This window comes from Anthonomus grandis, chromosome 3, assembly GCF_022605725.1.
Source record: "Anthonomus grandis grandis chromosome 3, icAntGran1.3, whole genome shotgun sequence".
In the NCBI taxonomy this organism is placed as follows: Eukaryota; Metazoa; Arthropoda; class Insecta; order Coleoptera; family Curculionidae; genus Anthonomus; species Anthonomus grandis.
In genome coordinates, this window is record NC_065548.1 from 31,805,608 (window position 1) to 31,833,015 (window position 27,408).

General features: G+C 31.6%; 1 protein-coding gene across 1 annotated transcript in view; it reads right to left on the bottom strand.

Annotated features, from left to right (window-relative positions):
* Nucleotides 1-1,542: 1,542 nt before the first annotated feature.
* The window catches only part of LOC126734648 (choline O-acetyltransferase), a gene marked incomplete at its 5' end in the record, with an annotated part of 209,258 nt that continues 183,392 nt past the window's right edge, over nt 1,543-27,408 (bottom strand). The window contains 8 exons of the mRNA XM_050438346.1: nt 1,543-2,778; nt 12,006-12,205; nt 12,261-12,521; nt 12,571-12,764; nt 12,821-12,985; nt 17,813-17,971; nt 18,032-18,205; nt 18,263-18,578. Coding sequence (XP_050294303.1) covers nt 2,532-2,778; nt 12,006-12,205; nt 12,261-12,521; nt 12,571-12,764; nt 12,821-12,985; nt 17,813-17,971; nt 18,032-18,205; nt 18,263-18,578 — 1,716 coding nt within the window. The remainder of the gene's footprint in view (nt 2,779-12,005; nt 12,206-12,260; nt 12,522-12,570; nt 12,765-12,820; nt 12,986-17,812; nt 17,972-18,031; nt 18,206-18,262; nt 18,579-27,408) is intronic.

A 27,408-nucleotide genomic window follows, 5' to 3' on the forward strand; every position in this document is an offset into this window, starting at 1 on the left:
AGATATGAGCTCATCAAGCTAGTACTATTTTGAGTGAAGTTATAAATATAAAGTTTTCTGATAAGCAAATCGTGAGATACAAAGTCGAAGACTTTACTAAGGTCACAGAAACTGGTTTTAATTTGATCTTTGTTTTTAAAAGCATCTATAGTGAATGATGCCAAACTTAAGATAGCCTGAACCGTGTTTCCGCCCTTCCTAAATCCAAACTGTCTCTTACATAAAAGTGCATTTGCCTCAAAATACAACTCATTCTAGAAATTATATATTTTTCTAATACTTTTGCAAAGACTGGGAGCAAGGAGGTTGGGCGGTAGTAAGAGACATCTCTTTTATCTTCTTTTTAAAGATAGGAATTATGATAGCCTGCGCTTGTACCTTCAATGTGTTTTCGTTTCCACTATAGAAGTTGTATCCTCTAGTTGTCCTTATAATAACTTTAAAACCCGAACCCCTTAAGGCCTCGTTGTTGACAAAATTATCTATTTTGATAGTTTATTTATAAAAAGTAAGCCACAGCTTGGAAAAAAAACAAATTAAAATTTTATGGCATATATTTGTAAACTGAGATACAGTCACACTATATGTATATCCAATATCTATTTATCACAACACATTTCATTAAATCTTAAAAGCTATGATATGTATGTTGATATGTTTGGTTTTAAACTACTTTATAACTAAATGAAAATTGTTTATAAGGGGTTCTTGCCTTTACTAACATTTCCTACACACTAAATAAATTAATTTGTTTCATTTGATCTTAATGTTTTCAACTTAAGTCATCTTATTTATATAAAGTGTGATGGAAAAATCTTAACAAGTGTATAATCTATATTTTGTGAGATCATATTTTAGCTGACCTACCTTCAGTATATTGGCAATATTTTGTAGGTTTAAAATGGAACATAAATATTAAAGCTTTTCAGCAAATGTAAAATAAAATGTAAGCTGATTTTATACAAAAATTAAAGAATTTCAAATTTAACAGTACAATTATATTTTATTAAATTATTTTTCGTTAATATTGCTAATACACGACTTTTCTAATGGGTATTTACACCAACATACTAATTTCTAATAAAGCAAAAATTATAAAAAGATATATTTAGCACTTATTTTTGTAGTATATTTTAATTCAAAAATGCTATTAATAATAAAATTCGAACCAAAATACATCTAATACGTTTTAACATCTACCTAATACATTATTTTTCTAAATATTACTTTATAATAGACTTTGTGTCGTAGTTTCAAATATGATATGTTTTAAATCCTATATCTAAGTAAAGTTGACAAATGATATGTATTTGTTTCAATATTTAGTTTAATTAAGCTAAATATAAAATAAATATTTCAAAACTCCTAACGCTTCTATAAATATATTTTTATTGTTAATCCAGCTCTAGAAAAAAGGATATGTTTTTATATTTACTTGATATGTATTTATCTTAATATTATTAATTTGTAACATTAATAAATAATTTACCTATTAAATAAAATAAAATAATAAGTGAGATAATAGATATAAGCGTAGAAGAGTACAATATAATAAACTTAACATAAATTAACATAATATAGAAATCTAAAAGTTATAACAATCATATATATTTGTTTTAATGTAAATAAAGATTTAATACTGATTTATTACACTTAAAGCATACATTTAACTGTATATGTCTATAATAATTAACATCCTATACTGATAGCACGTCTTTTAAATGATACAATTTTATAAACAAAAAACAATTTTTAAATAACTTTACAGTAATATGTAAAACGCTTAGATAAATGAAAATTCAGACTAGATAACAATCTATATTATTAAAATATAAAAATAACAATCCATTAAAAAAAAAAAAAAGCATAGCAATATAATTAAGGTAAAATGAGAATCCTGCAGTCTGCCTTCACTTATTTATTAAACATTTAGTTATTTAAAACTCCCGACATGTTTGGGACACAGCGGTGTCCATCATCGGGGGATAAAAAGTTTAAAATTGGTGTTAGTTATACGCCCCAAGGTTTAATTCCAATTTCCAAACCCTAGGCCGTATATCTAACACCAATTTTAAACCTTTTATCCCTTTTACGTTGTGTCATGTAAACAAAAAAAATTAAAATGATGAAATTAAAAAAAAAAACATTAATAATAAATAGAGGGTTTTTTTGACATGACATCAAACCCTGGGGCGTATATCTAACACTAAATTTAAAACTTTTATCCCCTGATGATAGACACCGCTGTGTGCGAAAGTTTTGAAATAACTGAATGTTTAATAAATAAGTGGAAGTAGACTGCAGGATTTTCATTTTACCTTAACCGATGACTCCACTGCAAGTATGGACTATTTCTTTACTATCAATATAATCAAATTAAAATTCAAGTAAAACATCTTTTATCAGCGATTTTACTTTTAACACCCGTCCATAAAATGGACGACCTCTTTTAATTTTTCTAACATCCGATCTTGCATAACTTTTTAGTAATGTATTAATATCTGAAAATATAACTAACAATAAAAAGAAATCTAAGTGGAATTGTTAGGCCGCTTTAATAATTCCTGCATTGCATTTAAACTTTCTTCTAAGGATTGGGCAAATTTACTGGTACTAGTAATCTCCGAGGACCAAAAAGCCGAAATACAAAAAATTATATGATCGGACTTGGGATTATACGAGGCTCCATATCCATCTGGCTCCACTGGACCATAACCCATAAAGGAATCTGCATTGGTAGCCACTTGACTAGTGGATAAGAGAAACTTGTTTGCTAGCCTAAAAATATAAGGTTGAATGACAGTATTAAATATATAATTAACTTAATAGGTAAGTGAAACTATAAAATTTAATTGATTTCTAAAATACAGTTTTATTAAAATAATAAATAATTGCGTATTTATTATATATTAATTATTAGTATAAATAAACGTTAGTACAGTGCGGCTCTTAATTGTCCCTCCCCCCTCTTATCTTTTGAATACATTTATATAAAAATTTTAAATTTGACACACATCATTAGCAGAATAAATACTACTTTTTGGTTCCTGGTTGTTGATGGAGGCGGGATGCCATTTTGAACAATACAAGTAAATAAAAGATGCGATACGTCGTTTGAAAGCTTTCACAGAATGCTTTATGGTCCTAGAATATTAAGTCATTACCCATATTACCCATATCAAAATGGCAGCCTTTCAAAATCTTATTTTTCTCATTTTTATTTACTTTTGCTTTCTTTACTACACCTGTTAAGGTATAATTTGTTTGTTGATGTGTTGTTGTTTGATGTAACTAATTCGATTGACATTCTCAGGATTTCTTAAAGCCATATTTTAGCGAGTAAGCGTCTTACTCGGTTGCCTTACACAATGTCTTAAGCGTTACGTCATCATATGGTTGCGCTCGAATGACGTCATGTCTAACAGCTGTCAGAGTCTAAATATTAGTAAATATTAGCTATACCTTTCATCGGCACTTTGGAGACTGACCTAAACCATGATAACACCCATTTGTCTAAGTTTTCAAAACGTTTTGAGTCTAAATACTAAACTAACTAAATCCGATCTCATACATTTTAAGGATCAGATCAAGATGAAATACAATAATGAAAAAAGTTACTGGCTTAAACATAACCTCACTCATATTTTTTTTCACACAGAAATAAACCCAAACTAATCAAAAATCAATTTAAAAAAATATCCGCGCAACCTCACCTTTACGTTCTTCACTGTATTTTTTGCAAATCTATTCGCTCTTTTGATAATTTATTATTTTCTGCATTTTTATTTGGTTTGGATGTCTTAACTGTTAATATATATGAGACATTAATATAAAATAAATAAAACTAATACTAAGAAATATAATACTTCTACTCTAAAAAATATCAAAAAATTGATATAAATATTTATTGTTTATTATTGTTTGTATAGCTTCCCTTTGACTTTGACATATCGAGTTTATTAGCGGTCTCGTAACGCTTAAAGCCTTATACGGTGACGTCATGACTTGATCACTCGAATGAGATGTCTTAAGCCTAGTTCAGACACGGCTAGTAATTTAGTCGAGTAGCGAGTAATTTAGTCGCGTGGCGAGTATCCACTAATCGATTATCGTTCAGACCATTTTAGTGCAAAAGTCAACTAGTGGTGTCGAAATGGACAAGAACAGACGTCGTACGGAATTAAATAAGGCTATAAAAAATATTTTAAATATTATTTTGAAAGACATTGAGGTAGAAATATCTGACAAATCAAAGCGCGTATGGGTCAGAAAGTGGATAGATAGACGAGACCTATTAGGAGCATCAAACGGAATTTTTAAAGAGTTAGCATTAGAAGATCCGGGAGAATACAGTAATGCAATCAGAATTTCGGAAACTTCATTTAATTATCTTTTGAATAAAACAAAATATGAGATTCAACGTAAAAATACGCACCTTCGGGATGCAATTCCAGCAAGGACGAAGTTGCAATGTGTACTGTATTTTCTTGCAACTGGCAGTAGCTTAAGAAGTCTTCAGCATCTGTTTAGACTTGGAAAATCAACAATATCTGCATTTATTCCTGAAGTTTGTGAAGCTATTTATGACGCTTTGAAAGAGTTTATTCAGGTATGTACCAATAAAATACATATTATTATTTATTGCATGTTTTTAATAACAAGTTTAGTGAAAAAAATTAATTCCAATTATTTTTTGCACAAAATAAAAAAAATTGTATTCTGTTAAACATAGAACTTTAAATATTAAAAAAAATTCAGAGTAGCAATAATTTAGGAATTAACTGTGTGTAGCGCATCTGTTAAAGCTGCTAAAATAATATTATTTGATGGTCTTAATTGAGTCATTGGCTGTGAGTCATAATCAATTACTTCCGGATCAACTGGTGGTCCTGCAGCTCCTTTAGGGAATAGGTTGAAATTCTCTGAGGTGTCCTTGGAATATACTTGAAGGTCATTGATACTCTGCTGTGTATAGAAATCCTGGTGTTCTGGTGTTGTATCTCGCGTTGTGCTAGAGCCACTATCAAGGATAGAACTCGTAGATCTTAAATCGGAAAATGGAGAAGATAAAGTTAGCGTAGCACTTTGTATTGAGTTTGAGTTTCCCTGTGAAATCAGATGCTGAAGTCGAATTCTATTTAAATAGGTTTGTATATTTTGCTGTGCTTCTAAGGCAAGTTGTAGCGGCATCTTTTTTAGTTGCAATCCGACGTTTTTACCAAACACTTCAAATTCATTTTCTTCCACAACAGTTTTTAATTGACTTATTTTTTGCCTTTTTGATACTTGGCCTGAAATTTCAGGTGCTGCCTTGTTCATTCGTCTAGGAGCTTCATTGTACTCTTGGGTTAATATTTCAGAAGCAGCACGCCTTGATTGCTGTGTCTCGTTTTGGGATTCGTTTACGTTGTTTTTATCTGTATCTGCAAATTCCACGTTTTGCGTCTAAAACAGAAAAAAGTCCAGAATAATGCTTCAGTCCGACTAAAAAAGATCGTATGTCTTTGGTAACTTGTTGGAACTTAAAATAAGTAGTATTATAGTAATATTTTAGAATATTAATAATATGTTTCTTTGTTGCAGTTTCCCGATGAATCTAAGTGGAAGTCTATTGAACAAGGGTTTAGGAATGAATGGAACTTTCCCGGGTGTTGCGGAGCGGTGGATGGAAAACATGTAGTTATAAAATCACCTACAGATTCAGGGAGCTTATATTATAATTACAAAGGAACCAATAGGTAAGGCTGTTGTAGACCATAACTACTGTTTTACATATATAGACGTAGGGTGTAATGGCCGCATCTCTGATGGAGGAGTGTTTCGTCAATGCAAATTATATTCCCTATTAGAGAATGGTCTGTTACCCGAAGGCCATTTTTTGGTCGGAGACAATGCCTTTCCATTAAAGGAATATTTGCTGAAGCCTTTTCCAGGAACAAGACTTAGTCTCAAAGAAAAGGTATTCAATTACCGGCTCTCTCGAGCAAGAAGAATCGTCGAAAATGCGTTCGGTATACTAGCAAGCAGATTTAGGATATTTGAAAAACCAATGCCATATTCTCCAGATAAAGTTGATTTAATTGTTAAAGCCTGTTGCGCCCTTCATAACTGGCTCAGATTATCAAAAGAAAATAGTCAATCTGTTGACAATGAGAACCACGATACAGGTGCAATAAAAGATGGCAATTGGAGAACGTTGCAAGGATTTAATGGGTTAGTCCCACTTCCGAGAAATTTAACAAACCATTCAACAAGAAGAGCTCAAGAACTTCGAGCTAAATATTCTGATTATTTTGTAGGGGAAGGGTCAGTGGATTGGCAATTACGAATGATACATTGATGGCTTTCTTATTTCAAAATAAAAAATTAAAAAAATCGATAAAAAAAAACAAATACTTATTTAAAATAGAAACGTTCGACTACATTTTTTTTATTAATTATTAATATTAATGTTAATATAATATGTATGTACATATATGTATGTATAAATATGTATTAATATTTTTTAGGCATTTATATTAAACCAATACATTTTTGGATTCAATATTTTTTTCAACGTCAAACAAAAAGGATAAAATAATAATTAACATATAGTCAATGATCCTGCAATAAACCAAGATCGGGTTAAACTAATCGCTACTTCATACAAGGTGTTTCATAAATGTGGTGCCAAACTTGAAGGGGGCATATTTCTCATAAAAAAATTCCAATAGACCCCAATTTATTATTCAAATGTTGATAGTATTAAAGATACAGGGCGTCAAAAAACCATTTTTATTTTAAAATTTGTTTTATTATTTCCAAAAGAATTGAAATATTTTAATGAAACTTGGTATAGGGGGGCTTTTTAAGGTGAGAAATTCGAATCCGACCTTAAAAGATTTTTCAAAGGTAAGGGGCGCCACCTACACGTTGTATCTGTGTTTTAAATAGTCATAATTTTTTTGTACATGCCCGCGCAACAATAATTAATTTAAAATATGACTTCTTGATATCTTCTGCAAAAAAAAGGTATACATACTTTACAATAGTCGCTAGGATAAACAGTTATTGAGATATCTTCAATTTTGATGTGGTGTCACTTTTAAAAAAAAGCTCATTATGTGGTGTATGTATTATACACTATTTTAGTAGCTATGTAAATGCCAATTTTGACTTAATCACAAGTACTTACGTCAATTGAACTTAAACTACAATATTTTAAGCTCATATGACCGTTTATTAAAAAAAAATAAAAAAAAAACATAGCTTGCATAAGGTACTTTTTTTAATGGCAATGTAACAACAAAATTTAAATATCTCGAAAACCGTTGCTCCTAGCTACTATTGTAAAGTATATATTTTTTTTGTTGAAGAAATTAAGAACTCATATTTCATATTCAAAAAAGTTGCACGGGTCTGTACAAAAAACTTATGGCTATTTGAATGACAGATACAACGTGTAGGTGGCGCCCTCTACGTTTGATAAATCTTTTAAGACCGGTTTCGAATTTCTCACTTCAAAAAAACTACCTATACCAAGTTTTATTAAAATATTTTAATTAGTTTAGATAAAATTAAACAAAATTCAAAATAAAAATGATTTTTTGACACCCTGTATCTTTAATATCAACATTTGAATGAGACAAATTGGGGTCTATTGCAATATTTTTGTAAGAAATATGCTCTCTTGAAGCTTGGCATCACATTTATGAAACACCCCGTATATTTACGTCAAAAAATACTACGTAGCATAGAATTAAAGTGTATTTTGCAAAAGAAATAAGAATAGATACTTACGACATTGCTCTGGGTCCCTCTTAATTCTGATTGTATATTTCTCAATACATCGTCTGCTATTCGGAACCACTTTATCGATGGGATATAAACAGAATCAGTTCCAGCGCCAGATTTCATTGATTCCTTTATTTTTTTCAGTTCCTGTGAATATGTTGACCTGATATTTTTTATTTTAATTTTTATTTCTTTTTCTGTAAATCCACTAATATTCATACTTTTTTCCAAATTGGTATATGCGGCTTGTTTCGCTTGTCTGTTTTTATATAATTGACTTTTCACGTTCCATAATGCCTCATATTTCAAATATTCACTAACAAACTTAAATGTCGTATCTTCATTCCAACGTGACATTTTGAGAACAAAAAAGATAACTTTGATTGAAAGAATTTCGTCAATTAGTCAATTACTAATGTACTTAACTAAACACACGCGTTCATACCTGTTTAGTTGCAGTTTAGTAGTTAGCCGCGCCGGGTGGGGGAACTCTACTCGACCATCAAAATAGAATCGAATGAATCCAGCGGACTAAACTACTACACTAAACTACTCTACTAATTTTTGTTGTCCGCACGCACTAAATTACTAAATTACTCGCTACTCGACTAAATTACTAGCCGTGTCTGAACTAGGCTTTAAAGACGCTTAAAGCCGCTTAAAACCGCTTACTCGCTAAAATATGGCTTAAATTTTTTGTTCGTCCCTTCTGTTCTGACATTGACAGCTGAATTTTCAAATTTACGCTTCCATTCCTTTCTAGCATAAGCCGAGGAACTTTGCTCTATCCTAATTAATGGATATGGTATATAAGCGCTATCGCCATAAATTCAATTATATTTAATAAATATAATTACATTTATAATTAAGTAAATATACATATATTTAAAATAAATTCCATTGTAATTACAATAATATAAATACAATTAATGTGCAAACGATTGTATATTAATTGTATACTTCTTTTCCTAAAAATTCGGTAGAGAAATTTGGATAATAGTATTAATATATTCATAGAAATACTATTGAGGTATTTTTATGTGATCCTATTTTTAACATCACTATTTCAGTCCTATAGTTTTATATAGGAACCTTTGGTGTGACACTGAAATTGCGAAACAGTTGTGCCACTAACCAAAAGTCTTAATTTTATTTCCGATACATGTTTCGCTAACGATGTTGGCATTTTCAGTAAAAAATTTAAACTCAGTTTTAGTAGGCGGAGAATGCCGCCTACTACAGACCTGTTTAATGATCTTCGCCGATTTTTTAATAAATATATTAAATTTATTAATTGCGAGCCTTATCTTTAAGCCAGTTTTGAACAAAATAGAACGTTTGAGTTTTTATTTCTTAATATTTTAGACATATCAAAAAAAAAAGTGAAATGACGAATGCTGGCTCATTATATAAAATTAATATAAAAATAGACAACTCTAGCATAAACAGATTAGACTCCACTTAATTATTTACTTCTACTATCGCGCTCCAGGGAATCTAAGAAAAAACTATTATGAATTGTCCTGATCTTACTAGATTAGTCGAAAGTATTCAAAAGTAAAAGTTGTCAAGAATTCAGCATTTATTTAGTGTTGAGGCTTTAATTTTATAGAAATACTATTAACAGTTTTTTTTAACTAATCTTAGGTTCCTCTGGAACACTCTTATTATCACTCAAGTAATATCGCAGAAATTAATTAGGTCCTTTGCAGTAAAACGTCCAAAAAAGTTACGGAGTGAAAATTAAAATTTATTTTTATATTTTTAATCATATGCTAATGATATTCAACTATTATTGTGTTTTAAAAGCAAAAGCAGAAACCATAGCCTTAAATTAATTTCGTCCTGATCGAATTTCTAGATACTTAAACCACTATTGTAAACCTTAAAATTATCTATAATTTTAAAATTTTTATAAATATAAGCTTTTTTTCTGATTGGACTGGTTAATATTTTGGCATTTAAGCTTGTAATAGTGTTTAGGGATTTTATTGAATATCGGGAGAAGTTAACAAGAAAATCATATATATTATTTAAGGCCAAGACTCACAGACCAATCTCTAAAAATTTTATTATAAAACTGATTAGCTTTTTTCAGAATATCATTATTTCCATGCGTGAATTCGGCGTTCGTGGGTCTGTCTCAGGTTTAATATCCCTAAATTAACATATAATTACTTTACAGATACAGATCTGTGCTAGCTGGGCAAAGTGAACCGGGTCAAAAGTGAACTATTAAAGTTTGCATCGAGTAAAGCACAAATTAAGCTAAAAGCTACGCAACGTCATCCTGTATACTGACAAGAAGCTGATACCTAATATGCGTATGTTCGAAAAAAATTGTTTCTAGTTATTTAACTATGACATCGAATATCGAAAGGGGAAATATTTGCAGCATGCCGATTATTTTGGTAGAAACCTAGTGGTTTCTTAGTTTCTGTTCTTCAAGTTTTTGAATAAAAGGAAATTGATATATTTTTTACTCACTACACAATGCCTTCTTATTAAAAATTTAATTGCAACTTTAGAAAGGCAAACTTGCAAAAGAATATTACGGTCAAAATCAATTCCAATCAAACGCCGCCTAGGGATTATTACCTAAAAACATTTGGGTTAATTTATTGAGAGGCGCAAACAGTACTAACATAACACATATCAAAACACTGCCAAACGGCGACCTGGAATTTCATCCATTTGGGAATAGCCACTTAGTACACAAACACCATCTAGCAGGAATCCCTGTTGCTGATACTGTCGATTTAGCACAACCGCAACCTTATTGTATAGTCTTAAACATAATTTTATTGTATTAGTTGCGCGACTTAATATGTATGTTTAACGAGCCACTGCTCTTGGTACTCTTTCTGTCTGTGCGTACAGCTTCGACGTAATGGTTCATAAAACCGTATTTATGCCATTAAATTTATAACACAAAAATATATTCATTAAAAATACAAGAAAATTATTTCCAATCAGAACTTGAACGTGAACAACTCTTCAACTTTGTTAACGCTTTGGAAATAAATATAGTTTGTTAAAAACCAGGTTCAAATTTAATTTTGAAAGACAAGTTTTCGTATTGTTAGCAAGTAATAATTATTTAGGTTGTTTAGTTATTTTTATTTATTTAATGATTTTACTTCATATGTAATAGTAATCAATATAGTAAAAGTAAAAGTAAGTTTAACGATTACACTATGCTCTAAGCTTATTCAACGTTTAAATTAAAATTTCAGTTGTAAATTTTCAGTTCCATATATTGTTACAGTCCCTTAGGCATCCCTTAATTCAAGATCGAATTAAAACGTCAAGTTGGCCGTATGAGACGTACCAATGCGATGACACTAGGCTTTTATAAAGAATATAATAACCTGAGAAAAGTGGAAAATCATTATTCTCATTTTGCCATTTAAAACAAAGTTTTTCATGATTCTCCTAATTATGAGCTGCCGAATAATTGAACTAAAAATTTTACTTAAATCAAATGTATAGGCCTAATTATTTTGATATTTATCTTCCCTCAAATATATCTCTACTAAGCGAAGAAAGTTTTAAAGAAGCTGCCTTGCCAACCCGAATTTCACTAGAACATGTGAAAACATAGCAGTAATATACACTGTAGCCCATGAAGATTTGGTATTTTCCCCTAATCTTCTACATTTTTGACCCTTATAACAGGTAATTATAAAACTGTTTTATGTAGATTTTTAAGAGGTTCTTTTAATGAACATTCTGAATGCGTTTATCTTGAATATTGAATAAAAATAAAGTCTTTCTGACTGGCCATTGTGACTATGTGCCCAGGGATTTGTTGGTGTGTGCCTAAAATTACACAAAACTTCTTTGCTTATTTTTATTTAAAATTATAAAACGTTTTGATTACCTTAGCTTTGTAAGCCTTTAATGTTTGTTTCTTTTATTCTCTTTTATTCTTTCCTGCACATGTTTTTTAGAACAGGTTTTCTCGATACATTAATATTATCATCAATAGTGAGGCGTGTATAGTAGCCTCACTATATTCATCAATTTTTTAAAGTTAATATCGTCTCAAAACTACTTAATAGCTTAAAATATTACTTAAAAATCACCATATTTCACTACAAATTATAAGAGCACTACTCTCCCTTTTTTCTTTACTGTTTATAGATCTATTTTTTCAAAATTTAACGTACAGCTTATTTTAGTTATAAATGAGCAAATATTTTTACCACTTTTATGTAGTCAGTGCCTACCTGTAAGATGGATGAGTAAATAGGTTAGGTAAAGGACTGGCTGCAGTGGGTGAAGTTTCTCTCGCTGCTTCTCGAAGCCCCAATAAATGAATATCAATACCCTGACCCAATATATTGTCGATCATTTCTTGAGTTTGGGCTCTAATTGCATCCTGCCAAAGTTGAAACTTCTCATCGTCGCTTACCAAATGAAAAGTTACCTTTAAAAAAAATTCAGCTAGGATTAAATAATTTTAAATAGAATACTCAAGTAACCTTTTTATTTCCTACGTCATAATCATTATCCTCTTTAGGTTGGGTCATCGCTTTAACCCACTGAAGAGCTTCCGGACTAGCTGATCTAATACAGTCAACCCTCCCCAACAAAAATCTTCTCGTACTGGCACTTTCGTAGGTAGCTGCCAGCTTGCCATAAAGCTTATAGTAGGCTAGTTGCAAAGCTAACTGAATGAACACATCTGGACTGACACGGCAAGATTTTATAAAATCCTTGCCGTAAGAGGTAAATCTATAAACCTTAAATGAAAATATAAGATTTGTATTTAATAGCAGTTAAATATTTTACTTGGTAGTCCAGATCCTTAACTAAGTTATCTATTAGTTCCGTCGCATCTTCGATCCTTTTAATATCAGTAGCTTCCAATACCCATTCAAGTTTTTCGGGAGGAGGTAAATGGCTTGCAGACGGGACTTCGGAAATTTCTGGTAATGACTCAGCATGTTTCCAAAAGTTCTCAATAAGCTGAACTACTGCTACACCTTGATATAACGTCGAGGTTTATTATAAAGAATAATGGGTAAATAAAGATGACTACCTTCTGCCATAGAGTGTTCGTAACACAGTCCACATGCGCCATCGGTAGAGATAATGAGCTGGATAGTTTTGTCGAACCAACGATTGGCGGAGTTATACGTTGAACCTCCACCATGGATCATTTGGTGGCAGAGATTGCTTTCGTCACGTGAACCAACGTAATAACCTGGTAGATATAAAGTACAGAATTTTCGATATCCAATATTATTTTAGGAGTAAATAGTAGTATCAAATTAAGTAAGTAAGCAAGTAAATCTAAGTGAATAAAAACTAATTGTTCAAACTTCCTATTTGACGAGTTTTAGAATATTTTTGATTTGATTATCACGAAAATGGTATGGTCTGGAGTAAAACTTTGTTCGCACAAATTTCAAGATTCATTTCTGAAAGCTGCCTAGTTCTAAACAAGTACGCAGATAATAAGGTTACTAAAAATTAAAACCAATTTTTTTAAAAGCCAGTTTTTCAATTTTTCTCAGTTCAGTTAATTAATTAAATCGTTTAGACAAATAATTTTTATAAACTAATATGTGGACACACTTAAAATACAAAAAAATAATTCGAAATATGTTTTTTCAATAAACCAAACCTAATTTAATAAGTTAATTTAAATCAATCAATGCTTTATTGTCAAGAAATTGTTACAATTTGTAGACAAAGCTGTAAAACAAAAAAGACACAAAAATGCAAACAAAACACAATTAAAAAAAAGAAAAACAAAACAAAATTTTAAAAAAATATAAATAAATAAATAGAATAGATTATCTACAATATATACAGATTAATACAATTTAGAAATTGTAAGTAGTCAAAAATATTATTATAAAATATACAATTTAATGTATACAATGTCAAAAAAAGAGATCATTAAAAAAATCTCTCTACGTTAAAAAAAAATGTAAAAAATGTTTAAAAAAGTAAAAAATTATAAAAAATCCTAAAATAGCTACAAAAAGCAGTATACCTAAACATGTACAGATAGTAAAAATACATAATCTGCTAGTGCGAAATTTCAAATCAATGATTACAAAAAAAAATCGTTAACTGTGTAAAAAGCTCTCTCCAGTAAGAATGCTTTTAATGCTTTACGAAATGCAAAAAAAGAGGTGATGGATTTAATTTCCAGTGGCAGATGATTGTGCATTTTTTTTGCATTATATAATATGGAACTTTTGACCAACTCTGAATGTGGGGTAGGCAGGTATAGATCATGTTCCGTGTATCTAAGTAGATAACTATGGGAAGGCCTATCAGATGCTGAACCGTGTTTGCGTATTAGACAAAGGGACCCAAATATGAATAAAGATGGAAAAGTTAATATTTGAAATTTTTTGAAGAAATGCTGGCAATGACTTCTGTATTTAAGTCTCAGTGTATAACGTAAAGCTCTCTTTTGTAGTCTAAAAATACGGTCAAATTGAGTTGCACTACATGTACCCCAGAATGGAAGGGCGTATCGAAGGTGCGATTCAAAAAGGGCAAAATAAACTGTTCTAGAAGTAGACAGGCTAAGCTCCTTAGAAATTGATCTTAACGCAAAACAAGCGGAACTTAATTTTCTTGATAAAAAGTCAATATGTGTGTCCCATTTTAACGAGTTGTCAACAGTTAGCCCTAAAAACTTTACAGAATCAACTTCGTCAATTGTTGCATTACCAAGTACAAAAGATTGCAAGGTATTTTTATAGGACAACATTTTAGTTTTGGAAATGTTGAGACAAAGGAGATTAGAGTCGCACCATGATTTGATAGTAGTTAAGTCACTTGATACGGTTCTATGAAGTTTAGAAATATCCGGATCACTCCAGGTAAAACTAGTATCATCAGCAAATAGACAGACTTTACCGTTAATATTTAGATTAGCAATGTCATTGATGAAGATAAGAAACAAAATAGGGCCAAGTACGGAACCTTGAGGTACTCCACTTTGTATTGACTTGCAAGAAGACATAGTCGAATCAATTCTCACAGCTTGACTTCTGTTACTGAGATACGACTTAAACCATTCAAAAGGCGCTCCTCTGAACCCGTAATATTGCAACTTTTTTAATAAGATGTCATGATTAACACAATCAAAGGCTTTAGAAAAATCACAGAAAATTGTTGCTGTAGGGTGTTGGTTGTTTAAGCTAGAGTATACATTATTAAAAAGAGAAAACATAGCATCATTTGTGCATTTGTTATTTAAAAATCCAAATTGATGGGAAGTAAGTATTTTATATTTTAGCAAAAATGATTGAAGTCTTTTTTTAACCAATCTTTCAATAATTTTTGAAAGTGTGGGAAGAAGAGCAATAGGGCGATAGTTGGAAGACTGATCTTTGTCTCCTCCTTTATGTAGTGGAATTATTATCGCCAACTTAAGGCAGTTAGGAAAAACACCTTTTTGAAAAGACTGATTAATTAGAGTAATAAGATGACATAATGTACATTCGGGCAGATTTGAAAACATTTTGAGAGTAATTCCATCAAGTCCAGAAGAGCCTTTGTTTTTGATTTCCCTAATTGAACTGCAAAGCTCTGGTAGCACTACGGGCGTAAAGAAGAAGCTGTGGAAATTCTCATTTGCAATGGGAAGATATGAAAATGGATCATGGGAAGGAGTTATGGTACTCATTAAATTATTTGCCACATTTACAAAATAATCATTAAGGTTTTCAGATGTAGTGGAGATAGTATTCGACAAAGAAGGCTTATTTCTCAAAGCATTAACAATCGACCATGTTTCCTTAGCCACATTTTTAGTCAGTCTCCTATTATAGTAAATATCCTTGGCGGCTTTTAAAGTTCTCTGATAAATCTTTTTGTAAAGTCTTACGTACTCATGAAAAAAAGCGCTGTCTGAAAATTTCTTAAGATGAGATAATAAGCGCATGTTCTTAGCAGATGTACGCAAGCCTTGGGTAGACCAGGGGTTATGTTGCTTCTTTTTAAGAGGTCTCAAAGGAAAGGACTTGTGAGAAAGACTAGACAGCGTTTTTACAAATCTAGAGAATTCTGAATCAACGTCGTCAGAGAGAATATTCCAGTCAGTTGATTGACAAAGGTGCCTAAAATGTAAAAAATTTTTATCCGAGAAAATACGGCCTAATTTGCGTGGAACATTTTTACTTTTAGATTTATTTATGGAAAACTTTGTTAACATTGCTTCATGGTCTGAGAAACCTGGGCTTAAGACAGTACAATCGACGAAATCTGGCTCAAAGGAAGATACGACATAATCTATTGTACTAGAGCTGGTTTTAGTTATTCTGGTAGATGATTTAATGTGCATGATTAAGCCAAAAGAGTCGAAAATGGACTGGAGAGATTCTTGAGCAGCACACACACTGGAAAAATCAATGTTTAGGTCGCCACATAAAATGAGTTTGCTTTTTAATGGCAGAGACTCAAGCAAGCTTAGTAATTTTTGGAAAAAAACATTTACGTCAGCATCAGGTGTTCTGTAAATACAAACAACGTAAAGATCAAAATTATTATTGTAGACAATGGAAAACTCAAATATTTTTTCGGAAACTAAATTATCGAACTTGGTTACCATTGAAAAGTCGTTGCTAGTAGATAATATCACAGTACCTCCATGAGTTAGATTTGTTCTATCAAATCTGGCAACTGTAGTGTAATTATCCACCACCACAGGCTCACCAACATGCAACCAATGTTCAGTTATGGCAACGATTTCTGGAAAATGAAGCTCTTCCAGTAAAAGAAATAAATCATTAGTTTTATGTCTTAAGGACTGAATATTTAGAGAGAAAATACTAAGCTTGCCATTGTCCAGTATTTTAGAGGGTGCTTCATCCTCTGTTCGCGTCAAGTCATTTAAAAATTTTTATTCCTGGCGGGAGATCCACCAGAATAATAATTGCTGACTCTCTCTGATTTTTTGAAGGCGTAGCAGCTTTTCTGAAGAAGGACCTGAAGGCTGACAGATCTGCTTCAACTTCAGTTGGACCAATACCATAGGCATCATGGTAGCGAAAGTAGAGCCTCCGCAAAGGGTCCACGTCACCAGGAAGTCCCTCTGATGCAAGTGCCAATCGGATGCTGGTGTTGGTATGTCCTTCAAAACACATACTGGAGGGTTGATCATGCAGATAGGCAAGGAATAGCCTAAGAGGTTTTAAGATGGAAGGGTCTCTCAGTCTGGCCAATAAATAGCGACCATCAGTCGCATCTGAGTCTCTTGATAACCGCACTATTGGTAGAGTCAACGGGTCCATATTATTTGCTGTTTTATTCCACTGAATTATTATCGATGACAAAATCAACCTCTAATAATTCTGTTGCAAGGGACTTAGAGGCAGCAATGGCCTCCCTATCAGAACTAATTTTCAAAGATTGAACCTCTCTGGATATTGTAGCAGATGTTGATGAAACTGAGCGATGTGGCTCTGTTGATAAGTGTTCAAAATGTTGCCCGTTTTTGGCCAAACAATGATATAGGCTATGTTCAAATTCCTGACGGACATTTTCAAAAACATGTTGTGGGATATCATGGCAGCTGTCGATGATGCGTTGACGAAGTTCATCCAAACTTTCAGGTTGGGGAGTAACCACAATAGATTTAAAATGACCCCATAGAAAAAAGTCTAACGGCGTTATATCAGGAGATCTAGTAGGCCATTCTATAGGCCCCCTTCGCCCTATACATTTATCTGGAAACTCGTCGTCTGAAATATGTTTCCAGCAAAACGGCGCTCCTCCTCACTATGTTCTTCCCGTTCGGCAATGGAATAATAGGAATTTTATATCTCATATAATTTTTGGCCGTTAACTGTCTGTATCTTTTATCAGGTACAACATTTATGATTATTAAGTTTTTAAACATGCAATTAACCTTATTTTTGACTTAAGCTTATTTTACGTTTGATTTAAAAACTATTTATTCATAGAGCATAGAACTATATATAACTATCACATACCATCCTTCAATTCAGTAATTACATATCGTTTATTTAAAAATAAAATAAAACATTTGATCTGACAGCACCTTTTCCTCCTTTAGGATTTCGACAGTTGAAACTGGCTGGTAAAGCTTCATCTAAGCAAACGACTAATAAGGATTTAGTGATTAATTCAATGTTTCGGCGATTTTTATCATCCTTCATCAAGTCTTCCCTTGCTTCAGCCCATAAAGCTCTTTTCCATGCTATAAAAGGTGTAGGTATTAGATAATTATGTTAATCTTTAAATGTAATGTGCAATTTACCTGTAAGCATTCCAACAGGAGGAACTTTTCCCATTTGAAGAGGTGCATCATCCAAAATATATAAAAGTTGAGCACAAATTTCATCTTCGCTTAATCTACCACGATCTCCAGCCTGGATAGGAATACAATAGAGCTGATTTCGACAGATAACAATTAAGTGTTCGCTTGCTTGCTCTAAAATTTAATAAACCAACACATTTTAAGCTGAAATAAAGATTTTAGACTCACCACCCTCCCTGTATCTTTCAGCAATATATTGTGAATCTCTTATTTTTCCAGGAATTCTACAGCATCCTAATATTCTATAATATTGTGCCATGCACAATTGTTGTCCAGGTTCTCTCGAGGTCGCTCTTTCAATGGGTAGAGCTCTTCTATTTAGAACATCCTTATGAGTTAGGGCCGCATCTATTAGGCGAGCTGTAAATCTTGCAACATCCAGGATGGTAGTGAACTTTCTTGGAGGAAAAACCATACCTGGATTACTGTTTATTGGTATTGGGTCTCGGTAGTTCAGGTATAAGTCGTTTAGCCAGTAATCATACGCCTGTAAAAAATATATCGACTATTACATAAGTTACAATAATTAACAGTATGGATAGTATTACTATTATTATATTATTTTTTTTCTCACTTTATAGAGTGGTATTTGATATTTCTTTTTCGAGATGACAAGCTATACCAAATGGACTTGATATAGCCTATCTCTACACTCCTACAGCTCTAGTCTGTTGGTCATAACGTACTAAATTGCATGTTTTAAGGATAACATACTTTCGTATTTTTGTATGGATGTTTTAATTGATACCAATTTGTTCAAAATAGGTATTAAAGATACATAGGTCAAATTTTTACGCTTAAGATTATTAGCGAGCTATAGATATATTGTGATTTTCTCATTTTCAGATTTTCTATTATTATTATTATTATTATTATTTGTATTACTATTATTACTGTCTATATTATTTAATTTCAACTTTCAGCATTTTTTTCGGTCGGGATGGTTTTTTTAAGTTTGATGTTATGTGCCGTTACCAGCCTTTTATTAGGCTTGAACATTCTCCAGTTATATACCTTATGGTTTCACCGAGTAGTCCATTCAGTTACAATAATACTTTTTATATACAGATTGGCGAATGGATCACTATACATATAAAGTTCCTAACAGGCGAGATGTTGCAACGTCGCCGCCGCAACAATTATCTGGAGTTCGATATTCAAGCTCGATTATTTTAAACGTTATGTAAGTAAGCGTGGGGAATGTATCTCTTGCGGCAAAGTTTAAGAAAATAATATGCGACATTGGTATAATATTTTTCTAATGCAGAAATTGTATGTATAAAACCCGCATAGGTCCGTTATAACAATTTTTTTGATGGTGTGTATTGCATATTTAAAATTAAAGCGCTGTTCTTATTAAAATAAAATAAAAACTATTAAAAATAGAATATAAATATTATAAAAAACAGAAAACAAAACTCCTAATAGTAAACCTAACAAATAATTCTTTAGATAAAACGCTCAAAAAGATCTCCTTGTTTAGCTAAACAAAAGGCTAGGCTATCGTAAAAGCTGTTTCTCCCTTTCAAAAAGTTTGGGTTAAAATGGAATTGGCAGATTCAATAAATTTTGTTTCTTATCTCCTCTAAACTCATTGGCCTATCATTATGATGTTTATAAATAGTCTCCTTAAAATAACCCTACAAATAAAAGTCTTTTGATGATAAATTGAGAGATCTTGGAGGCCATTTAATATTGCCAGTCCCACTAATAAGGTTATTAGAAGTATTTGTTAAAAATTCTTTTACTTTAACTGCATTACGAGCAGGACAGCCATCTTGTTGAAATTATTGAAGTGGAGCGGCAGGAAGAACTTGGTTTTGTAAAAAGTTAAGGTATTTTCCGGCGTTCAAATGACCATTAATGAAAAATTACCCAATAATATGGTCGCCCAAAATACCAGCCCAAACATTTAACTTTTGAGGGTACTGAGTACGAAACTGAAACAAAAACTGTGCTCATTTTTCTGAGATCAGTAACGAACAATGGAAGGATGGTGTTTAGTAAGCAATGGAAAAGAGGACTATATTTTCTAAGAAATTTTCATTATTATTTACCTTTTTCATCATGGCTATACAAAATGCCATTTTTCGGTCTAGCCACTGGTCTTCAGGAAACACCTTCCGAGTTTTGGAATATTTAAAATATTTGTATGCATGTTTTTTCCAAATACTCGTCTCACTTTTATGGCGCATACTCAGTTTTACTCCAACACACCTGCTCGATAATGTTGAATCCAAAACTAAAGCCCTACAAACCATCTCCTGGAGCCTTTCAATAGATAGTTCCTGAGCTTTGGTGTGACAATTTCTACACTCTTGGAGCCATCAAGATATCTCAAAATTTGACACGACAATTAAAATAGTTGTAGCACAAGGAATCGGTCTATTTTCAATATTTACTGAGAATAAATCCCTACATTGAACCACTGCTGAATTGCCTCCATAAAACCACTTAATCAATTGAACTTATTTGGAGGGTGTAAACAACCCATAACGATAAATATCTAAGCGGTGTTCCCATTTATAATGCCTATTTGTAGGCCTCTATTCGCCAATCGGTATATTTTTTTGCTTCAATCTTCAAGATCTATATAACCGATTCCAAGCGATCTATCGGTTTTAACCGCAGTTAAGCCCTTGGTTGGCCTTGAACAGTCCCTTTATAACATAATCAATCGTGTCCGCTTGGACGTGTTTGGTTAAAGTAACTTCGTAACTTGTCAGTTGTCGCTTTCATCATTTTGTTTCATTGTAAATAATACCCCAGACGCCAGTAATGTTATATGTAATTAGTTCTTAAACATAAATATCAAAAAAAGAAAACTTATTAGCCATAATAAATTTTGTGTCATCTTTAAAAAGGAAAAAATTTGTTGTTTGTTTTTATTTTTTCCCGCACTTGTTTCAATATCTTTTACATTTGACGTTTAGAAATCAGCTCCGTGGGCAGTGGCGAAGCGTGAAGTTTTTTTTTGGGTAGACAAACAATAAAAATCGTTAATTAGAAAAAAATGTGTATTCAATATTATTCACTTTAATGAAATAGAGAATGAAAGCGCATGAAATATTAAGTCAAAGAGAAAAATTATGTAGTGATATAAAAACGAAAAAAATAATTACTACTAGCATAAAAAGATAGATAGATAAAAATAAATACTACTTACAAAAAAACAAAATATAATAGTTCATAAATAACCACAATAAGTTCATAAATAACCACTAAAAAAACCTTTTCTATACACCCAAAAATAAAAATACTAATTATTAAATTACTATAGCACGAGCCCCCACCAAATGCAGATTCATCAAAACGAAACAAAACTGAAGATGTATTGCGGCTGACCAGATCAAGCGTGTCCATATATAATAACCCTCAACAGCATAATAAAATAGCTGGTCGACTTCGATAGACAAAAGCTCGAATGTCTTTCGCGCGAGTAAATTTTGCATACGTAATAGGCTGAATGCTGATACGGCGGGACCTCTGTAGCCTGCTTGATGCATATTTGGTTCAATTATATGCTCCAGATTTCGGAAGACAAATATCAATGTGTCTTCCTGGGGCTCGTATACATTAATTGGGTGTCAGCCCTGTATTTTTATCTTAATCGGTGCGGCAGGCGGGGCGCGCCTTCGGATTAATCATGTTTAGATACTATATAATATTAGTAAAGATAGCGACTACGTTCTGTGTTAATTTTTTTTTAAATTTTAATTCAACTATTACATGAAATAATTACGTGATAAATTAATGACAAATAACTGGATAATTTTGGGTAGACAGTGTCTACCTTGTCTACTCGTACGCTTCGCCACTGTCCGTGGGTAATTACTGTTCCAATTTGATGATGTATAAAGGGCTAATTGGTGACGTCACGTATCTCAACACGGTTATAACTATAACCGCTTGGACGTGTTTGGTTAATACCATTTAGGAACAGTAATTACCGATAGACCACTTGGAATCGGTTTATGTTTTCTTTAACAAAAATACAATGTGCTTAATATTTATTATTTTTTGTTTTCTATGTTAAACATTAACGACCGGATCTTTTGCCACTGCGGTCTATCAGGGCGACTTTTAAATTGACAAAAACACAAAGTTGACCACGTATTAGCCATATAGAGATGAGCATATACTTCTCATAGCTTTATTTAAAAAAATAGAATTTTACTTTGTTCTTTTTTGCGCATATGGACTTAGTAAGTGCTGACAGTGAGGGGTTTGTACCATTACTCTCTATTTGATCAGTGCAGTTTGTAAAAATATCAACTTAGTTTACTTATTTTATTGCTATACATTTGATTTACATTAAGTAGTCGTTCCCAAATTACGTGGTAAATACAATCTTTCAACAGAAGAATTTAGGCGCAAAATTCTAAATTTGCTTAAATTTTGTCAAGCGATCTAATTCCTCTAAGTCTACCTGGTTTCATTTTATCAAGCCAAAGAATAGATAAGCGCCTTAATAGTCCAAGTATTAATGGATGTAGATAAGAATAATAGCATTAGTTTAATAATTACTTTGATAATTCTGCTAATGGATTTCTGTTTAAACTGCATTTCATATGTGTGATTTTTACCTCAATGTTGCTCTATTCGAAGATATTTATATATCTGTTGTATAAACAGAATCCAAATGTTGTTAATTTATTCATTGGTTGGTATAATTTTATTTTTCTAATATTAAGTTTCACATATTTCTCTTAGCCAAATAACATACCTAAGTACTAAATTTACCAAAGTCTTAGTAACTAAATATCTTAGTGGTATATAGCAAAGACTACAGGTGCCGGGCATAGCATGTGGTTAATTTCCGTGGCGCTGAGTTTGCCTAACTTCTCTTTAACTAAAGTTAATCATGTGTTATCACGTAAAATAGAGAAAAAATTTAGGCTCAAGCAAAATCAAGTTGGGCTTAACGAGTCTTTTTGAAATATTTCGTCGTTAATTTTGAATGGGCTATTAAGGGTCTCGTTTGTCCAAAAATAAGATTTGTATTATATTTATTTCCATAAATTTCATAAATTCTCAGCACTTTAGGTAAACCGTTGTGCGACCCAGTATCATAGACTTTTGCGTCGTTAAATACTAGCCTAGTATTTAAGTTATTTATTTAGTGCTTGGGCCTGCACAAAAAATAAATTTCTTGGAAGAATTGTAAGTTGCTTAGGTATTGTCCTCTATATCATCCTTAAAATCTTGCAAAATAATTTTTTAAATTATTTATTTAAAATTTATATTATTATTATTATTAATAATATTAATATTATTTTATATATACTGCTATGAGTATAATATTACGGGTTTAAGCTTGGAAAAAATACTTAAGCGAAAATATAGCACAGACATTTTTGAAGTATAAACAAAAAAATAGTATCAACAACTATTCAAATAAATATCACTGTCGAGGAAAGTACCAATCAACAAGTCCAGTATCAACTATAAAATTGCATTATAGAGAAGTGTGGGTTGCCATGTTAACGCGAAGAAATTTTGGCCCTCTACTGAAGGTGCAATAATTCGAACTAATTTTAACATTTGTAAACAACTATTGGCAAAACAGATTGTCATCAATAAATTTTCTTTCACATTTCCTTTTTATATCTTTTTATGTTTTTATATTTTTTATGCTGACTGTGCAATTTAATGTAGTTTCCTAAATTGGATAGAAGATGTAACCTGTAAATGTAACTTTTGAAACCAAAAGAATTAAAAAAACCTTTTATATCATTAAACAACTTTTTCCGCTTCAAAAAATGTCATTGGGTAATATTAATACACATATGTCATATATAATAAATAATATTTCTTCAGTAACAATGTGTACTTAAATTACAGGTATAAAAATAAAACACAACTGTATGATTTTATGTACATAAAAATATATTATTTAATCATCTGGAAAATAAAAACACAAGATTTAAAGTATTCTAATACAATACAAATTGTAATATAGTAATAATAGCCTGGGACATGTTCTTTTTGTGTACCAAAAACTGCAAATAATAAATAATTAGTTCAGTAATATAAAATAATATAAAATAAAATAATAATATATAAAATAATAGCTGAAATTCTCTAAAAAATAAACATATAGCAACAGCAAATAACAAAAAATATATTTGTTACACTAATGCAGAAAAACAAAATATATATCTACAGTGTGTTCCGTTGATCATGTTACAAACTTCTAGGGCAGATAGAAAACGTCAAAAGAAAAACAAAAGTTCATATAAACATGGGTCCGAAAAAGCTTCCTCAGGGAGCTAGAGCTCTTTGAAAATAACCTTTAAAAACTAGTTTTTTTAATAGCTCCGGAACTACTTTAGCTACCGCAACTAATTTTGGGAGGTAAATTATTGTTAGTACGTTTATTCTTTTGAACTTACTAAATAAAAGAAATATTTACCAGGGGTTTCAGAATCAGGGGGGTATTTGATAAATTTAGGCCCATTTCTTTAAGACTTCTAATTTCTGCCCGTTTGGGCATTAGATTATGATGTTCCTATGCCTTTTACATAAAAAAGGTGCTCTTAGTAAAAGTCGGTAAATATCACCGTTTTTGTGGAAATTGCCTAAAACCAAACTAAGATACAGCACCTGAATTAATTATTTTAATAATAATAATAATGCTAATTCATTGCCACTGTCAGTATTTTTTACATGATATTAATTCCCTTTTTATTACGGTTAAGTAATGGAAGATTACACTTTTGCTGAATACGCCGATATGCTTTTAATTTATGGGGAAGTTCGATGTAATGGTAGAGCTGCTTCTCGACTATATGAAGAGCGGTTTCCCGAAAGGCTAATCCCAGCTCACACACTTTTTGAAAGGGTCAATCAACGGCTCAGGGAGACTGGCTCCGTTAAAATAAAACGCCAAGATAATGGTGCGCAAAGGAACATCCGAATCTCGGATTTTGAGGAAGAAGTGCTTCAGCGATTTGAAGATAACTCATCAGTAAGTACTCGAGCAGTAGCTGATGCGATGCATGTAAATCATGTTAGGGTATCGAACGTTGTTAATGAACAACTTCTTCGGCCCTACCACCTGCAAAAGGTGCAACCATTAGGACCCAATGATTTTATGCCCCGCGTGAATTTTTGCCAGTGGTTTCTTGACCGGTGTACAGAAGAACCTCAATTTCCAAAATATGTCCTTTTTACTGACGATGCTTTATTTACAAAAGAAGGCATTTTTAATTCTAAGAATAATCATGTGTGGAGTGAGGAAAACCCTTATGGTATTCATTTTAGGAGCTATCAACATAAGTTTTCGGTCAATATGTGGGCCGGCATTGTTGGAGAACGCTTAATTGGTCCAATTATGTTGCCTCCTCGCTTAACGGGAAATATTTATTTACATTTTTTAAGAAATGTACTGCCAGAACTATTAGATGTTCTGCCCCTAAATATACGACAGAACTTATGGCTACAACACGATGGAGCGCCAGCTCATTTTTCACTTATTGTCCGCGAGTTTATAAATGAAAATTTTGGAAGGCACTGGATTGGCCGCGGAGGCCCTGTCACCTGGCCAGCGCGCTCACCAGATTTGACACCCTTAGATTTTTTTCTTTGGGGGCATATGAAAAGTTTTGTATATGAAACTCCAGTCGAGTCAGAAGAAGATCTGGTGGCCAGAATTTCCGCAGCTGCTAAAGTAATCCAAACCACGCCTGATACTTTTAACCACGTCAACCTTAATATGGTGCGTAGATACAATAAATGTATCGATCGTGGCGGCCGGCATTTTAAGCAATTAATATTTTAAGTTTATTTTTGTAATACCAATCTTTAATAAAATTTGTTTACGTTTCTAAAATTGTTAATTTGTTGGTTTTTTATTACACTTAAAATCATTTAAACATTTTATGCCTCAAGGTAATTAAAGTGACAGTTAATTAATTTCAGTACCAATTTAATAAAGTGGCTACCTTAACTCTTTTTAAACATTTATTTTTTATTTACGTCAGATTTTTTTTTAATTGTTTATTAATGGTAATAGGTAATTCATTTTTGTATCTCATAACTTGCTTTTCGTCAATTTTCACAAAAACAATGATATTTACCGACTTTTACTAAGAGCACCTTTTGTATGTAAAAAGCATAGGAACATCATAATCTAATGCCCAAACGGGCAGAAATTAAAGTCTTAAAGAAATGAGCCTAAATTTACCAAATACCCCGTGATTCTGAAGCCCCTGGTAAATATTTTTTTTATTTAGTAGGTTCAAAAGAATAAATGTACTATAACAATAATTTACCTTCCAAAATTGTTTGCGGTAGCTAAAGTAGTTCCGGAGCTATTAAAAAAAAACTAGTTTTTAAAGGTTATTTTCAAAGAGCTCTAGCTCCCTGAGGAAGCTTTTTCGGACCCATGTTTATATGAACTTTTGCTTTTCTTTTGACGTTTTCTATCTGCCCTAGAAGTTTCTAACATGATCAACGGAACACCCTGTATATATCTCAACAATCTCTATAATAATAAATCTATATAAAAACTATAGTATTTATATAACTGAAATAAAGTCTACGTAAAATAATAATAATATTACATAAAGTTCTCTAACTAAAGAAAAGTCATATGTGCAAAAAAGATAAAATACAAATATTATTAAAACATCTTACATTAATACACATATATGTTACATGCATTTAAATTATTTTAAGTTTCAATTTACAAATACAACTAGTTATCTAGTTCTAGAAAATTGCCCACCAATACAAATATTTGCTGCTCGAAATTTTACTTAAAAAAACTCATTGAGAGAGTACCAGCTTTTCTCAACCAGAAAAATGTTAAGCCTTTTTTTAAAAATAAATATATTTGGGGCATTTGTTATATTAGGGTGCAAGTGATTATAAATCTTAGAAGCAATATATACTCTAAAAATCAACAATAATTAATATAAAAATCCTATGATAGGCCATGTATGCTAATTAATAAATCGTTGGTATAGTCTGCATTAGTTCGGGTCAAAAAATTGAAAATGTAAAAGCTGGCTAGTAATAAGATGCCCATTAACAACAATGTGATATAGAGTTGGCTTGTTTCCAGTGTACTTAATAGTTAACTCTTCTATGGTGGCTATATTACTACTATCTTGATCACAAATAGTTGCACAGACGTTAATCCAGATTAAGTGTAGTTAATTATAAGATTGTTTAAAGACTTTGAATTCTGTGAGTGGATTTTTCATAGCAAATGAGAGCTAATGAATTCTTTAGTTACTTCATTAAGATTTTCTTCTATAAACTGAAACTTTCCATCATTATAAAGAAACTTTAAAGATGCAATATATGCT